This window comes from Peromyscus maniculatus, chromosome 20 (assembly GCF_049852395.1).
Source record: "Peromyscus maniculatus bairdii isolate BWxNUB_F1_BW_parent chromosome 20, HU_Pman_BW_mat_3.1, whole genome shotgun sequence".
Classification (NCBI taxonomy): Eukaryota; Metazoa; Chordata; class Mammalia; order Rodentia; family Cricetidae; genus Peromyscus; species Peromyscus maniculatus.
In genome coordinates, this window is record NC_134871.1 from 47,568,925 (window position 1) to 47,586,763 (window position 17,839).

The window sequence follows — 17,839 nt, forward strand, 5'->3', positions numbered from 1 at the left end:
GATAGATCTATAGATATATTAATAGATAGATAGATAGATAGATAGATAGATAGATAGATAGATAGATAGATAGATAGATCTATACATAAGTAGATAGATCTATACATAGGTAGATAGATCTATATATATGAAGATAGATCTATAGATATATTAATAGATAGATCCATAGGCGGATAGATAGACAGATAGATAGATAGACAGATCTTTACATAGATAGATGAAAAATAGATAGATAGATAGATAGATAGATGATAAATGAATGTGTAGACAGACATAGATACATGATATATACACATGGATGGAAAGAAAAATGGACAGGTGTGTACATACATAGATGGAAGGATGGGTAGATAGATGGGTAATTTATAGATGCAAAGGTAGACAGATGCATTGATAGACAGGTGATAGATGGACAGACAGGTGTGAGTGCTCTGTGTACCTTGACTGAAGTTTCCAATGGCCTTGTAGGAGAAGGGGCCACACAGCAACTGCTCTGCTCCTCTGGTACTTCCCAGATGAACCAAAGAAAATGAGGAAATCCCCAGGCTTCAGAGAAAGGGGAACTGGGAAGGAGAGGGGCCTGAGGGAGAACAGATGGTAAAAGGAGCAGAGGCGGGGAGAACACCAGGTCTGCATGTGCTAGAGAAGGGGCAGGTGTGTGTGTGTGTGTGTCTCTGTGTGTGTGTGTGTGTGTGTGTGTCTATGTGTGTGTCTGTGTGTGTGTGTCAGTGTGTGTGTGTCTGTGTGTGTGTCTGTGTGTGTGTCTGTGTGTGTGTGTCTATGTGTGTGTGTCTGTGTGTCTGTGTCTGTGTGTATATGTGTGTGTGTCTGTGTGTGTGTGTGTCAGTGTGTGTGTGTGTGTCTGTGTGTCTGTGTGTGTGTGTGTCTGTGTGTGTGTCTATGTCTGTGTGTGTGTCTGTGTGTGTGTGTGTCAGTGTGTGTGTGTCTGTGTGTGTGTGTCAGTGTGTGTGTGTCTGTGTGTGTGTCTATGTGTGTGTGTCTGTGTGTGTGTGTGTGTCTGTGTGTGTATGTGTGTGTGTCTGTGTGTGTGTGTGTGTCTGTGTGTGTGTGTCTGTGTGTCTGTGTGTGTGTGTCTGTGTGTGTGTGTCGTGTGTGTGTGTGTGTGTGTGTGTGTCTGTGTGTGTGTTTGTGTGTGTGTCTGTGTGTGTCTGTCTGTGTGTGTGTGTGTGTGTGTGCAGAGACAAGGCAGCCATCAGACCTGGCTCCCTCAAAGGTGTGGGTCTCAGCTCCTCTGTGGGCCTGGTTCAAGAGAAACAGCCTCATTTCCATCTCAGGGCACTGCCCCATGGTCTGCGGGGCATGCTGCCTCTGAAGCCAACAGCTCCACCTCTCCCATGGTCATGCTTTAGGCCAACGAGACTTAAGGGAAGGGAACAGTCCTGGGCACCACACATCAGGTTCTATTGTTTGGGTTCTGGCCATTGGCATCATCCCAGTCCTGGGCAGCTCTCAGCCTACACACCCTTCTGCAGTCTCAGAGGATGCAGTCTGTGAGTAAAGAATCATAAGACCTGTAACACGAGTGTGGTCCAACCCCCAGCCAGGCAGCGACACAGCACCCCAGGACAATGAAGACACCACCCTGCCCATAGCTACAGCCCACTGTGCAGCCACCGAAAGTCCCAGAATGGACCAGCAGATGGCACTGACCTGGGGGCTTCTCTACATGGCCCTGGTGGCTCTCTGCTGGGGACATGGTGTGACAGAGGCACAAGGTAAGTCTGGAGGCTCCTTCCCTTTCCATCCCTCTTTTTAGCTGAGTCTGGAAGGAGCCACGCCCACCATATCCCCCGAAGCTCCCAGATCCCAGGAGCTCAGCCACTGTAACCATCTGTCTTCCTCTGTCTCCTTTGTCTCCTTTTCCTCCCTCAGGACTCTCCTGAGTCCTTCTCTTCCCCGTTCTCCAGCTTCCTGCTCAACATTGCCTGGCCCTGGAGCATCTGGCCCAATGGTGTCCCTCTGTACACATAGGGCTCAGTCCAACCTCCAGTGAGCCAGCATCTGCTCTGCCCCTCCCCCAGACACTCTGCTCCTCTGAGGGTTCCAGGATCCCTTAACCCTTGTTTTTGGCGACTCTGACCTAAAACCCTCTCCCCACAATATCTCTAGCCCTCTCCTCTCCTCAGAGGCCCTGTGGGATATTTAGAGGCTCCAGAGGCTGGAAGACTGTCTTCAGTGCCACTTAGAAGTCCTCCATGGCAGTGTGGGAGCCACATCCCCTTTCCCAAGCCCAAGTTCAGAGAACAAATCAGCAGATCCGGGCCCTGGACAGGGAGAGACTGCTACATCTCAAGGTCACTGTGTGTGTCCTTCCAAGTACACCTCAGAACAGGACAGGCCAGAGCAATGCTCCAGTGAGGGCCTGTGCAGCCAGGACGTGCAGTCACAGCTGAGAATCCACTGGACACTCATGTTCTCTGCAAAACAGGAGAGTCCCCAACACAGCCCCACCAGGTTCAGGGCCCTCCATCTATCTGGTCACCAGGGTGGGCCTCAGCAGGAAGCTGGAGATGCTGGTGCTTAAAAGAGTTGTGGGAACCCAGGCTTCATGGTGCATGGCTTTAATTGCAGCACCCAGGAGACACAGGCAGGAGGATCTCTGTGAGTTCCAGGACAGCCTGGTCTACATGGCAAGTTTCAGTACAGCCAGGGTGACACAGTAAGACCCTGTCTCAAAAAAACAAAAACAAAAATGAACAAACAAAACCAGGGGACAGGGGGCACTGGAGGGAGGTGGTGACTGTCCTTCTTCTCTCCTCAGAGACCGTCCCTCTGCAGACTCTGCAATGCTACAATGACTACACCAGCCGCATCATCTGCAGCTGGGCCGACATGGAGGACGCCCAGGGCCTCATGAACGTGACCCTCTATCGCAAGCTAGAAAAGTGAGTACCACTGAGTCCACTGGGATTACAACACAAGGACCATGCTCCACCATTCCCCTCCACCCCGGCATCACCAATGATGTGCAGCCACCATCCCTGGTCACCTTCCTCTGTGCTGCACTGCCCCCCAGCCCCTGCAGTGGCCGCAGCAGTCTCCTGCCCTGAGCATCCTGTCCCTACTCCTCTGCTCCTTACACAGCCTCCTCTCAGGAGCCCACACTCCCTCACATCTTCCCAGGATTTCTTGCCTGGATGCACTCCCCCAGGATTTGGCTATCTCCAAGGGAACCAAACTGCACCTGTCACTCAGAAATACCCCAAGTCAAATGGCCCAGCCTGGGTCGTCATCTACCAACCCACCCAGGATGACCTCCTTGTAGTTCACCTTCATGTGACTCCCAGCCGCCACACTCACCAAGGTCCTTTGGTGTCTCTGACAGCTCCTTCTGGTCTTTGCTTCCCTTTTCTCCTCTGTCCACTGCAGAGTGTGAGATCTGTAAATAAGGCCCTGGCTTCATATCTATATGCAGTCTTTGGAGAGCCCACCATGGGCCATGAGCAGAGATGCTCAGATGAGGATATCTATTTCTAGTCCAACACCATAAGCCAAATTCTACCCTTGACTCCGACTCCACGCCTCTCTTTGTTAACTGGGAAGAATGGTAGCTTGACTCATGACCGGGAGGGCTGGTTGAAAATGGCTTCTACCTCCTTTCCTGCCTCTCAGAGAACACTATTATGTTTGTCCCCCAGTGAGATGCAGTCTGAGTAATGCAGACACCATCACCATCCAGACTACTTACAGTCACCAGGATGGCACCATCTCCTCAATCCATCACCCCAAGTCTTTCCTCGGCCCCTTACTCAGTGAAATCCTTTGAATCCTGCACCAAAACAAGTCCCCCCTTTCCTTCACTTATGTCCCGACATGTTTGTTATTAACACACACACAATGAAAGCCTCGTTCCTTGTGACAGGACTCAGGACTGTTTTGCTTGCGGCAGGAAAGCCAACACTCAGGGACAAGTGGTTAGGGCCAGGGAAAGACTGATTGCCAAGTGTACAAACCAAACAAGATTCCAGGGACAGAGTTGGCAGAGACCACTGTGTGTTGGTGTCAAAGTATAGGACTTCTGGAGGGACTTGGGGAGAGGGTCCCTTTGGTCTCAGGTGGGCTTTGAGGCAGTTACCAAGTGGTCATGAGTTTCAGTGTGATCGGGGTTTCAGATACACGTGCTGCAATTATATGAGTCATGGATGTCCTGGGCACTGCACATCTAGAGAGATATTATTTGTTAATATGTAATGTTGTTGTTGTTTTGTTGGCTTTTGTTTTGTTTTGTTTTTGTCTTTGTAATCAGGCTCCGAGGCAACAGGGAGGACCTTTCTCTGAAGGTCTGAACCCCTAACAGCAGTGCAGAAGCATGCTTATTGATTGTTACACAAACGTTGTTTATGGTTAAAACAAGCCCTGATAACAAAGTCCCGATCTAATCTATGTTTCATGAAAGAAAACATCACTCCCCTGCAGTTTTAGTCCTAATGTGCACTTTTTGCAGTATTTAATAATGCAAGACATCCAGGTATGCCAGGACAGTCTTGTGACTGAAGTCACGTGAAGGCTGTAAAGCTCCTTCAGAAAAACAGCTCTCTACACAACAGACAACCATCACTGATCTCTACTTCTTCAAGGTCTACAGACCTCTAGAAAACAAATCCTTCATTTGAATGTTTACACTAGATACAAAGACTGTGCTAGATTTCTTGCTACTAATCCACACATTTTCTCCTGAGATTTATGAGCTTGTCTCTTTAGTTTATTTTCCCAAAGATTGTTAACCTTGCAGTTGAAGATACAGAAAGGGGAAGACAGCAGAACTTCAGCTAGGGAATGATCTTGACCTGTTTTTATGGCATTGGTTGGAGGTCCTGTCTAGAGCTAAGCTCATGGTAGACCAAGGATAACAAACTGCTCTGCCCTGTGGCACCCCAAAATAGCCATTTTCAAAGTCAACTAAAAGCCTTTTGATGCCAGGGGCTTTTCGGGCTCCCCCTGAGTTGTACTCAGGTTTCAGTGAGCATTGCCTGAACCAGGTCATTAACCTAGACTGCACACACACTCCTCTCGGTGAATTCTGGTTACAGCCCTGGTGGCAGCCCCAGGGACTCTGCACTTGCTGCAGTCAGCCGGATGCAGAACCTGCCTGCTTTTCCCCAAGTCACTGGGGATTCTGTCCATATGACACATGCAGTGAGTTCATGTGTTGACAGCCAAATCTAGGCTCCTCACCCTGGCCTTTTTTTTTTTTAATCATATACAACATTTCTCATAAAACATATGTTACTTGGTGGTTAAATGTGTGCCTGTTCCCATCAGGGTGCTCACTGCATGGGCAGGTATGTGTGCATGTGTGTCTCTGTGTATGTCTCTGTGTGTGTCTGTGTTGTGTATGTATGTGTGTGTCTGTACAGCTGTGTGTATTTGTGTAATGTCTGTCTCTGTGCATGTATGTGCATCTGTGCATGTGTATATGTCTGTGTGTATCTGTGTTGTGTATGTGTGTCTCTGTGTGTATATGCTTGTATGTGTGTGTGTTGTTCACTGCCCGACATTGACCCTGGATAAAATCAGGCATGTAGTAGGAGCTAATGAATGTTCACTGACAGGAACTATCCAGTGTCCTGTGACCTCAGTGAAGACCTACTGTGGTCAGAGTGCCCGTCCCCCCACCGTTGTGTGCCCCGAAGATGTGTCATCCCCTACACACAGTTCAGCATCACTGATGAAGACTACTACTCATTCCAGCCGAATCGGGACGTGGGCATCCAGCTCGTGCTTCCACTGGCCCAGCATGGTGAGGAGCGTGGGTCCTGCCTGGGCAGTGGGTACAAGAGTGTGTAGCTACCGGAGGTGGGCTAGAGTGAGTGTCTCCGGGATTTAGGGGCCATGCCCTGGGGCTAGAACAGATGTGAGATGAGGCCTCTGCCTGAGGGTCCCCCTGTCCCACTGGCTTCTGCCAACTCCCAAGTCCCCAAGCTGTCCTCTAGGAGGAGCCATGCCTGTGACTCTGTAGGACTCTGCAGGTCAGGGAATGCTGTCTTACTTGTCCTGCCTCATGACTGTAACACCTTCTCCTATGACTGACAAGACCCACAGAAATCCCAAAGGAAGACCATGGATCAGGGATGGCCATGATAGGTCACGTTGCCATGCCCTTCCATGCTTCTGACGCAGAGCCGGACTCTCACACTCTCTGTCCCCAAGGGTGAGCAGCGGTCCCCAGCACCCATGGCTACAGCATGGTCTTAGGGGACCATGATCATCCGGGAGGTTTGTGTGGGGACTGCAGCAGACTGGTCCCCAGCATTTCAGACTAAAGGAGAAAGTGAGGTTTGCATTGAACTCCAAACATCTGTCAGGCTCTTAGCGGGTCCTGTTTGCCCTTCAACCCTGCTGGCTTGAGTGGTGTGGTCAAGTGAGTGGTGTGGGGTCTGAGAGAGCCCCTCCTCCTGGGGGATCAGGCTTCAGGCAAAGGGTTGGAGACACACAGGAGCCAGCGGCCACATGCAGGGCCTGCAAGGCAAAGGGCTCTGGCCATCAGGAAGGACTTCCCAGGAGGAGCAGAGGAGCTCTGTGGCTGAGTCCTTGGTGTGGAAGGAGCACAGAGTCCAAAGCAATTCGAGGCCTGGAAACCACATGTGCAAAGGCTGATTACCAGGGCGGGGCTGGAGAGAGTGTGACATGCTGGAAAACCCGGCCACATTCATTGTATCCAAGAAGCCTCAGGGTGAAAAGTCTGGACAATGGCAGGGAGAGCATGAAATACAGGCAGCTGCATCTCAAGCCTTGATACAGGGAAGGGGGCAGGAATGAGGTAAACTTACCCTGGTGGGACAGGCAGGGAGAGGAGTTACAATGATCCGTGGTGAGACAAGAAGAGGGACAAGGGGTTCTGTCTGGGGCCAGGAGTCCCAGATGTCACCAGGGGAGAGGACACACTGAGCAATGACAACAGTAGGCACCAAGGGCTGTGTAGAGGGTGGGTGTCAGGAGAGGGAGCAGGGGAGGCCACAGCGCCCTCTGCTGGAAGGAAGGCCCCAGTGCCCAGCCCAGCAGGAGGAGCCCCATGTCCTTGAGATTCAGGCCCTGGAAGGCAGGATTGCTGTCAAGTCTGGTCCCCAGGTTCAGTTCCAGGCCTGAAGTCAGAGGAAGGGTCCTGAGGCTCTTTGTCCTGATCATCAGCTGATGGGGGCAGCACTGAACCTGGGTCCAAGGGGCACCCAAAGGCCAGGCTGCCCTCAGGTCTCCCAGTATGCAACTCTCACAGACCCTCTGCTTCCTCCCCTGCAGTGCAGCCCCCGCCCCCCAAGGACCTCCACATCAGCCCCTCGGGGGACCACTTCCTGCTGAAGTGGAGTGTGACCCTTGGGGATGCCCCGGTCCCCTGGCTGGCACAGGAGGACATCCAGTTTGAGGTGACTTATAAGAGGCTTCAGGACTCCTGGGAGGTAGGACCCTCAGCCATCTGTGCCCAGCCTGGTGGGGTGGCCTAGCAGGCTGCTCCTTCAGCTCCCGTGTCTCCACAGGATGCCCCCAGCCTGCACACCAGCGACATGTGGGTCTCTCTGGAGCCGAAGCTGCTCCTACCCAGCAACATCTATGTGGCCCGGGTGCGCACTCGGCTGTCCCCAGGCTCAAGCTTGTCTGGAAGGCCCAGCACATGGAGCCCTGAGGTGCAGTGGGACTCCCAGCCAGGTAATGGGGCCTGTAGGAAGTGCTCCTCTTCAGAGCCCACACAGTGGAGACTTAGTCTGGACAAGAGGCTCCAGGAATGCCCTACCTGGTCATCAGCACCTCCCACCAGCCCTGTGTCCCCAGTGTCCCTATCTGGGCCACTCTGTCTCACAGACTGTGAGATCTATGGCCACACACGTGTTCTGTTCATGCCAGTGACAGTCAGGACAGCAGCAGCAGCAGCAGCAGCAGCATAGGTCCTGTGTGTTATCAAGGGCTGGGCTGGGTGTAGGGTCACCTACGTCCCTGTGTTCACCCCAACACTCAATATTTAGAACTGGCCCCCTCTCCCAAGATGGGGCACAGGTACCAATGTCTTCTCAAGCTGGGGGCACACAGAGGGCAGGCTCAAAGCAGAGCAGGGCTGATGTCCACAGCCATCCTGCCCGTGAGTCCCCTAGTGTCCCACCCTAGGGCGTGTTTGAGGGTCAGTGACTGAGGGCGATGGATCCCCACAGGGGACAAGGCCCAGCCTCAGAACGTGCTGTGCTTCTTCGATGGCATCCAGTCCCTCAGCTGCTCCTGGGAGGTGTGGACCCAGATGACTGGCTCTGTGTCCTTTGGGCTCTTCTACAGCTCCAGCCCGGCGGCCCCGTGAGTGTCCCCTCTCCACTCTGCCCTGCTTCTCCTCACCCTCAGGGCTGGACCCCCCTGAGGTCTTAGCCCGATCTGGCCCTCCCCTGAACCTGCTCCCAGCTCCACTGTACTTCCCCAGGGAGGAGGAGTGCTGGCCGCTGGTGAAGGAGTTTCAGGACAGCCTCCGCACCCGGTACCACTGCCGCCTAACCGTGCCCAGCCCCAGTCCACACAGCCAGTACACGGTCTCTGTTAAGCCGCGGAAACAAGGGAAGTACATCAAGAGCTTTAGTCACAGTGAGTTTGCCCTGCTCTGCATCGGTCCCGGGACTACAGGAGTCCATTGTGTCACCCCAGTAAACACGGGGATCTCTTGGGCATCTTTGTGTCTTGTCACTTTCAAAGTTTTGCAGACCTGTGACTCCCAGTGATAAGATGACTATTCTGGGATTAGGAAAGTGTCTCAGTAGGTAAGAGTCATTGATGGACAAGCATGAGAACCTGAGTTCAATCCCAGCACCCACATAAAAATGTGGGTGTGCTCATGTTGACATGGCAAGAGTCAGGAGGATTGTTGGGGATTTCTGACTACCAACCCGGATCCAGGTTCAGGGAGAGGTCCTGTCTTAAGGGAAAGGTCACAGAGAAAGGCCAGGAGACATCATTCTATGGTTTCTGCATAACTATGTATAGGTATCCACATCCACATGTAGCCATGTGAGAGAGAGAGAGAGAGACAGAGACAGAGACAGAGACAGAGACAGAGACAGAGACAGAGTCAGAGTCAGAGAGAGTCAGAGTCAGAGAATGACAGACACACAGAAAGAGTCAGAGAGAGAGGAAGAGGAAGCAGAGAACCACAGCCCACTCGTAACTCACACTCTGCTGCAGATCACACTTGTCACCCCTCAAGAGTCACCCCTGAAACCTGCCCCCTCCTTCCCCTCCACTTCCTCTCAGGGCACACTTGTCCCGCCCTTGGACCCCCCTCCTTAACCATCCTTTCTCCCTGAGCTTTCCAGACTCCTCCTCCAACTCAGGTTTCACTTCTCAAACTCTGCTCTAGGTTTTATTTTGTGCCAGGGAAGCAGTGTGTACCAGCAGATGGCTTCCTTGCAGATCCTGTCACACCTTCCTGGCACCTGGCAAGGCCCTGAAACAAGGGAGGCTTTCATCCAACCTGTAATGTGGGCCACCGTCCACAGCCAATCTCTTTGAAGGCTGAGTTCACATCCAGCATTTTCTCTCGGGGTCCTCCCTCCCAGAAAAGGGACTCCTATGATTCAAGAGAGTCCTTCCGTATGTTATGGTCCTCCACATCATTTTTGTATAAGCCCTCTGAGGTCATCAAGCTAGGAATCTTTTGTTTTGATGGGGAGAGAGAAGCTGGGAGTGACTGAGTGACTTCATTTGTTGCCCGCCTCTCTCAGAATGAACATCAGGGCTACATGAGAAAGCCTGAGTACAGGGTCATGCCTCAGCCTGAGGTCTGCTGGCCAGTTGGCCGGGCTGGCAGCAAAGGTCTCCAACTTTATGTTTGGCACAGTGTTGTGGGGAGATGGTCATCTGAGTATATCCCAAGGCCTAGTTCAGCTGGTGTGTGGGTTGGATGTGGGGAGCTTTTAGACTAGCAAGGACTTCCTAGCCCACCCTGGCTTCAGGCGACTCCCAGGGTCCCTGAAGCACTGGAGAGGAGTGGCTGACACAGTCTTGTGAAGACATAAGCTCTCTACTGCTCAGGTGTTATCTGTACATGCTCTGGGGCTCAGTTTCCCCATGAAAAATGGCGAAGTTAGAGCACCTCACAGGGGAAAGGGGAGAGCAGAGCAAGGGCGTTCCCACAAAGTCTGCCTGTTACCCAGGCCTGGAACAGTCCATATGCCTAGGGGAGGAGTTACTGCTCCCCACCCCCCTGTATCCTACACTAGAGGAGGCACTAAGCTATGAACCACCTCACCACCGAGGCTCACCTCAGATGCTGCCCCAGGGACAAGCTAGGGACACTGTGATTCGGTAATGCAGGGTGTTAGTCTTAGTCATGTTTTTTATTGTTGTGGGAAGACATCATAACAAAGGTAATTTACAGAAGGGTGAGTTTACTTTGAGATTATGGTTTCAGAGGTCAGAGTTCATGATGCAGAACATAGGGAGCAGGCACAGGGCCAGGATGCAACTGGAACACATCTATTGTTGCTTTTGTTTTTTGTTTGGTTTTTCAAGACAGGGTTTCTCTGTGTAGCCTTAGCAAACATGGGCCTTGCTTTGTAGACTAGGATGCCTCAAACTCACAGAGATCTCCCTGTTGCTGCCTTTCAAGTGCTGGAACTAAAAGTGTCTACCCCCAGGCCCACATCTTGAATCACAAGCCAGAGGCAGAGTACCACTCAAAGCCCACCCCCAGTGACACACCTCCTCCAACAAGGCCACACCTCCTAATCCTTCTCAAACAGTTCCACCAACTGGGGACCAAGCATTCAAACATATGAGCCTATGCATGGGAGGGGGCATTCTCATTCCAAGCCGCCACAGAGTTCAAAGGCATCAACATGACTAGGGACTAGAGAGAGAGCTCCAGAGAGGAGGGCACCTGGAACAAGTTGGGATAATGGGGGAAATTCTACTGGAGGAAGGACACCATGACATTCCCTGAAATTATCCTCCCTCCAGTCCAGATGCACCCTCCCACCCTCAACGTGACCAAGGACGAAGACAGCTACAACCTGCGTTGGGAAACTAAGAAAATGTCCTACCCTCACATCGAGCACAAATTCCAAATCCAGTACACAGATAACCCAGACAACTGGGAGGTGAGGTCCAGCACCCAGGGGAAAGGTAGGGACCAAAGGGAGTTCTATTTCCAGGAACCTGGCTCCTGTGCCTTAGGACGCTCTTGGTCAACAGCTGAGAGTCACTTTTCTTGATGGCGGACTCAGACTCAGTGAAGTGAGATGACATGGTCCTCTGACCAATGCTGCCCTTGAGCTGATGGAAAACAGACAAAGTGGGTAGCAGAGGAACCTGTGTGATATATTCTTTTAGACTGTGTGAATATATGCCATTGTGACTGGGTTAATAAAGAAGCTGACTGACTAATAGCTGGACAGGTAGAGACTAGGTGGGACTCGGTACATACCTGGAATGAGGTTCAATGATCACCCAGATCTGGTTGTATTTCAAACCGGAACTAGATCTAAGACAATGGTGTAGCTGTTCAGGGCAGGTCCTGCCCAGCACTCACCCCATATGCAGAGGCCTTGCACCTAGATGCAGAGTGAGACTCGACAGGGCCCAGCGCAGGACTATGTGACCAGGATCCTAACGTCAGAGAGGAAATGGGGTACTGAAGCCTGAGAGTGGGGCAGCAGAGTCAGGAGAAGGTTAACCCTGACACCACCGTCCCGGATCTCATGGCGTGGGACCCAGGAAACCAGGATGACGCTCCTGCACCAGACAGAATTTAGGGCAAGGCAGCACACCAGACAATCTGGGAGGTAGAGAGAGTCTGGGCTTGAGCCTGGGTGCAGCTGTTGGCGATGGAAGAGGTGGAATCAGGAGCCACCACAGTGGTGGGTCACAGGAGGCTCTGTCCTGGGGTCCTGGACGGAGCCAGAACTTCAACACATCTGCCTCTGCAGGACAGCAAGACAGAGATCCTAGATCGTGCCCATAGCATGGCCCTGCCACAACTGCAGCCCTCCACCACATACTGGGCCAGGGTGAGGGTCAAGCCCCTCCCCTACTACTATGGGATCTGGAGTCAGTGGAGCGAAGTGCAAACCTGGACCACTGACTGGGGTATGTCTCTCAGGCCACCACCACACTCCTGGGACAGCCCCACTGCACAGGGCAAGGGGCGCTCTGGACCATTCCACCCTGGCCCCCCTCTCCCTGTGTCTGGTCCTGGGTAACAGCACCTGTTATATAGTACACTCCAAGTGGGAGCGTGGGAGAGGAGAGGATCTGTCTCACTGTCCTTCCTCCTTTCATTCAGGGCTTAGGCCTCTATTTACAGGGCACTTGGTTTTATTAGACTTTGTGGCAGCCATGACTGGTCAGTCTGAGTTCCTAGTTACCATGGCTGCGAAGCTACACTAGCTACCTACACACACATTAGTGCCCAGGGATGGCAGGTGTGTGGGATCCATCGGTCCTGACCATTTATTTCCCTTCCCTTGACACATGCATTCAACACTCACTTTTCCCATGGTGATCACCAGGACACACACTATGCTAGAGAAGATCCAGGGAAGATGAAAGAGGACATGGGAGGTGGGAGGTGGGATAAAGCATCCACATAGTTGGCCTTGTGGCAGGGGGAGTCTCAGGGTGACAGTCAGTCAAGCAGAAGGAGGGCTGGAGCCATGGTCCCAGATGACAGAGAGGGGACGTAGAGGGCCGAGGTCAAGAAGGACAGTGTGCTGTCAGAAGGTGCCCTCAGTGGCCCATTTTCCATCTCCTCTGACCCTCCCTGCACCATGCTCCATGCTGTCTCCTTCAGGAAGTCTCCCCAGGTGCCAGGATCAGTCATTTCCTCTGGGTACTTGCTGATGCTGCTTAGGGCAGAACTTCCCCACACTGAGCACTGGGTTCAGATCCAGGGGTTCTTCCCAGGGTACTGGGCCTTCCCCACAGAGCACCTGGGGGACCAGAGTCTCCTCCTTTAGCCTGCATCCTCACAAATAACCCTCCTTCCTTTCTCCTGGAACAAGTGATGCCCACGTGGGGGACGGTCCTCAGCCTGATCTTCCTCATCCTCTTCCTGCTCCTGGCCCTCCGCTTTGGCTGTGTCTATGGGTGCAGGTGAGTGCAGTCTGTGACTGAGGCAGGTGGACACGGGGCTCCAGGGTCCAGCGATGACACAGCCCGACAGAGTAGCATCCCACCCTGCCACTCATGGCTTCAGTTTTCCCTGTATACATGGGCACAGGAGTAGCTGGCCTGGAGGTCCCTGAAGTTCTCATTCACACATCTTCCTGCTGTCTTCCAGGATGTACAGGAAGTGGAAGGAGAAAATCCCCAACCCCAGCAAGAGCCTCCTCTTCCAGGTAAGAAGGCAGACCCTGCTGAGGTCTCACTGTCCATGGCTGTCACAGTGGAGAAGGGTGGGAGACCCAGGAGGCTGGACTAGCAGGAGGTGGGTCTCTGGAGTTCCTTGGGTACCCTAAAGAGCATGAGTTCCACAAATTGCCCTAGCACAGCCTGGAGCCACAGACACAGCTGAGGTGTTCCCTTACAGAAGATGGCTGGGGGTGGGTGGGCTGCTCTTTGTGGTAGAGAGGGAGCTGAGGGCCTCCAGGAAAGGACTTGAGCCTTGCACAAGATATCTCTGAGCTGCGGGGAGAGACAGCTGCATCAAGAGTGCCTTCATAGGGTCAGGTCCTGAGACAGGGGTGTCAAGGATGGAAGGACATAGTTGTCAGCTTCTCGTGAGACAATGTTCATGGGTGGACACCAGTGCCATGGGAGAAGAAGCTGTGGTGAACAGTGTGGTCTGCGCCCTTCAGAAACTTAAGATCTCTGGGAAGTCATAATCCCTTGCATGCCCCTTGCTTTTTTGGTGACAGAGACCTGAACTGGGCTCCTCCATGGGGACATTCTTCCCATGTCTGGAGCTCATCAGAGACACAATACACACATGCCATCCTTCCCTGTCCCCTCCCTCCTGAGGTGACATATTCACAGGCATAAATGCCCTTTACCTTCTAGGATGGAGGCAAAGGACTCTGGTCTACCAGCAGCATGGCGGCCTTTCCCACTAAGAACCTTAGTCCCCAGGGGCCACGGAGCAACCTTGTCGCTGAGCTACAGAGGTGAGTGGTTGGGTTCTGACCTTTGGGGACCCTATGGGAGGAAACACCTCCATTGGGGACATCCGGGTAGCCTGTGTGCCTCTGAAGAGTCTGTATTAGAAGACACCCACTGTAGCAAGGAGCACTCCAGATAGAGTTGAGGAAGCTCTTCCTGATTCCCAGGTTAGATTAGACAGACACGGGTCCAGAGGCAGCATCCTGAAGTGGGAAACCTCTCCCTGCCAGGCTGTCTGTGTAAGCCACGCACTGCACTGGCCTCATGGTGGCAGAGTGTGCATTCCCACAGGAGTTCAGCCTGTGTGGGCAGAGCTAAACCTCTGTCAGGGTGAGTCAGCAGCCCTGTGGGTAGCAGGATGTAAGGCATGGATGGTACCCAGGCAAGGGTGAGCCCAGCCCTGAGGTTGTGGCCTGGAAGCAGCAAAAGATGAGGACGAAACCTGGGATGGTGATGTCAACTGAGCCCTGGCACTTGATCCTTTGGGACACTGAACAGATGCCTATGTTGTTTTCAGGACCCCATCTCTACCATGCCTTGGTGCTCTCTGTGAAGTCCAGAGGGGTTCAGGCCTTCTGGAGAGCCCCCACCTGCTCTGGGTATTCATTAAGTATCTAGGTTCCACATCTCTCATCTCTATCTCTATTGTCCCCACAGGATGTCATATGCACATTTGGGGGTCAATGAAGTGTCGCCACTCACCATAGAGAACCCCAACATAGTCCAAGATCCACAGTCTGGGCCTGATTCAACTCCAGCTACCTCATCAGAACCCATGGATCAGCTTTCCAATGACCAGCGACACCCACCAACCCCTTCTGGCAGACCTGGGAACCAGACACCAAGCTTTGACTTCGACGGCCCCTACTTGGGGTCTCTCCAAACCAACTCCCAGCCTGATCTCCCAGGCCCGTTGGTCACCCCCCAGATTGGTGGGAACCTGAGACCAGCACTGCCAGGCTCCCTGGAATACCTGTGCCTGCCTCCTGGGGGACAAGTACAGCTGGTCCCAATGTCCCAGGCCATGGGGCAGGGCCAGGCTGTGACTGTGGAGTGTGAGCCTAGCCTGGGGTCCACAGAGAGCCCTTCCATGGAACTAATGGACAGCCCTTCACTTGAGCCGAGTTTGGAGGAACAGGAACCAAAGGACAACCCAGTGACTCTGCCCATAAGCTCTGGGGGCCCCGAGGACCCTGTGGTGGCCTCTGGCTATGTCAGTCCTGCAGATCTGGTGCTCACCCTGCCCACAGGGCTCCTCTCTACCTCTCTGAACCCCTTTCTAGGGTCCCCCTCAGCTCAGGGCCCCAGTCTCTGTCTCAAGCTGCCTGGGGTCCCTCCTCTAAGCCCCGCTCTTCCACCCCCAGAGTTTGATGACTATGTGGATCTCCCTCCAAGCATGAGCCAGGCCCCCCAGTCCCCTCTGGACAGTTCTGTCCCTCCTGTGCCAAGCATTTCCACAGCGAGCCCAGCAGAGCCCAGGGAGGAGGTGGCCCCAGCCTCCCCTCACCCTGAAGGCCTCCTTGTTCTTCAGCAGGTGGGGGACTACTGCTTCCTCCCTGGCTTGGGCCCTGGCTCCCCCTCACCATCACCACATAACAAACCACCTTCTCCAGGCCTGTGTCCTGAGACTGTGGACCTAGACCAGGACCTGTCTGTCAAAAAGCTTCCCTGCCAGCCCATGCCCCAGGTGCCAGCCATCCAGTTTTTCAAGTCCCTGAAGCATCAGGACTACCTGTCACTGCCCCCTTGGGACAGCAGCCAGCCTGGGAAAGTATGCTGAGTCCACCCACCCAACTGCACCAGCAGCCCTGCACCTCAGCCTGTGGACCTCAGTCTGACATCTCCACAGAACCCCAGAGGCTTCCTTGATGACGTGCACAGTCTTCCCTGACCTTAGCCCTGACCTTCAGCAATACCCTCCACCCCGTCTCTGGTTTCCTGGGTGTTGTAGGATCTTTCTTCTTTTACCTCTGACTTCTTGGAGCAGGGATGGGACCAGAGAGGCCTCTGAGGGTGAGAGCTGCATTGTCTGTTAGGGTTTAAGGACTGCTATGGTCTTCTTGTCCCCCTCAAGCACCAATAACATGGCACAGTTCTGGTTCAGAGCATGAGTTGGAAGACTCAAGGGGATACTCTGAGGGTCAGACTTGGAAAAGCGGCAGGCTCAAGTCATTTCAAATGGGCGTGGTCTTCTATGGCTATCTAAAGCTCCTGGGAGCCCTGGGGGTCCTTTCAGAGTGGACTGGGGATCCTCATCATGTAGAGAAGTGGCTGATGGGCAATGCTGGCTAGTGACCACAGCTGTGGCCAGGCTGGAGTGATGAAAAACAACAGGGAAGCCTGGCCTCGTGAACTCATGGTGTCAACTGCAGAAAAACCAGGGTGTGGATCCCTGCAAGGACAGGAACGTGGTGATCACACAGGACAGCACTTCCAAAGACTCAGTCTGGACATCCGGGCTGCTCTCCCTCCAGAATGCCTGGATATCTGTGGCTCCCACTGACTTCAGATGTGGGTTTGCTGCAGGACTGTTGCACTTGGAAATGACTGCCTTCTTGACATTCTGGGCACCATGGCATTACTTCAGTCCATTCTCACTTGCATTATTTTCATTTCAGGTTTGCACATGGCTTTTGTATGTGTCTTGAGTATAGGCTTTTTTGTTGTTGCTGGGCAGGAGGGATTGGGGATGAATCCCATGAACAATTTTGTCCCTCAGAGTGTCATCTCCTCAGATGAGACTGTACAGCTCTTTCCATGTGGCCTTTTATGGGGCACGCATGTCTCCACTCAATGTGTTCTCTCTTAGTTTTGTGCAGGAGGCACAATGGCGCCCTCAGCACTTACAGGCTGCATTGCTGTGTGACCCATTGCGGAGCTGAACCTCTCTTTGGGGTCATATTTGCAGTGGCCTTTGCAGCAAACATACATGTGCCTTCTTTCATATTCTTTCTGCATCTCCAGCCTTGCCCGGGAGGTTTTAACTTTTCTAGAACCCAGGCTTACACTGCAGAGATCTGTCCTTTTGTGATCTGAGGACCTGGGTCCAGGGCACATTGTGTCCTTTCTTCACCCATCTGCTCTCCATCCCTGAATCTGAAAGGCCCCTTTGTGACCCATCAAGTCCTCGGATGGACCTGCTCTGTCCCAGCATGTTATGTGGTAGCCTCACTCTGTAAATGGTAGCCACGCCTCTTTTTGTTTGATTTTGCCCTGTGTCAGGCAGAGCAAGTGTTCCTTGGTCTCTGTTCATTGCTGCAAAGAAACCCACTAACATCTTGAGTGTGTTTCAGTGGCGATGCTCACAATAGCCTCTCAATATGTTCTATAATGGACCCCTCTAGGGAAACAAGCAAGAAAGACCTCCATGTATCAAGACATTGACTCTAAATTGCCTGGCATTAAGAGGGAGAGAGCATTGTAATAAAATATTTGTAACATATCACACAAAGTTGTGTGTGTGTTGGAAGGTTAGGGGAGAGGATATTCTGAAGCCCTAAGTGCATTGTCAAGCAGACAGATTCCATAGGTTGGGACATTTGGTCTTTGAGACTCTTCAGTTAGTGTCTGTCCCCACTGATGCTGATGATACTGGTCTGGGGACAGCGTTTCCATCCTGAGAAGGCAAGACTGTGGGGACAGTAAAAGGTGCAACATCTGGAGGGGGAATGCACTAGCAGAAAGCAGATCCTGCCAGCTGTGAGCCAGCTGTGTGACACTGCCGTGGTGGGCATGGGCCGCACTGCATTTGTCCAAG

The 17,839-nt window shown here is 52.8% G+C and overlaps 1 protein-coding gene across 7 annotated transcripts in view; it reads left to right on the forward strand.

Annotated features, from left to right (window-relative positions):
- Positions 1-17,533, forward strand: part of LOC102921388 (cytokine receptor common subunit beta) — a 32,100-nt gene extending 14,567 nt beyond the window's left edge. For 5 of the 7 annotated variants that reach the window (XM_076556303.1, XM_076556308.1, XM_076556302.1 and 2 more), the window contains 13 exons: positions 1,562-1,736; positions 2,783-2,906; positions 5,574-5,761; positions 7,258-7,415; positions 7,494-7,662; positions 8,160-8,295; positions 8,417-8,574; positions 10,945-11,084; positions 11,913-12,072; positions 12,987-13,077; positions 13,265-13,322; positions 13,984-14,087; positions 14,740-17,533. In XM_076556303.1, the coding sequence (XP_076412418.1) occupies positions 1,649-1,736; positions 2,783-2,906; positions 5,574-5,761; positions 7,258-7,415; positions 7,494-7,662; positions 8,160-8,295; positions 8,417-8,574; positions 10,945-11,084; positions 11,913-12,072; positions 12,987-13,077; positions 13,265-13,322; positions 13,984-14,087; positions 14,740-15,862 (2,697 nt within the window). In that variant the 5' untranslated portion in view covers positions 1,562-1,648 and the 3' untranslated portion in view covers positions 15,863-17,533. The remainder of the gene's footprint in view (positions 1-1,561; positions 1,737-2,782; positions 2,907-5,573; positions 5,762-7,257; positions 7,416-7,493; positions 7,663-8,159; positions 8,296-8,416; positions 8,575-10,944; positions 11,085-11,912; positions 12,073-12,986; positions 13,078-13,264; positions 13,323-13,983; positions 14,088-14,739) is intronic. The other 2 variants (XM_076556306.1, XM_076556307.1) reach the window with 1 other exon arrangement.
- The last annotated feature ends 306 nt before the right edge of the window (positions 17,534-17,839 follow it).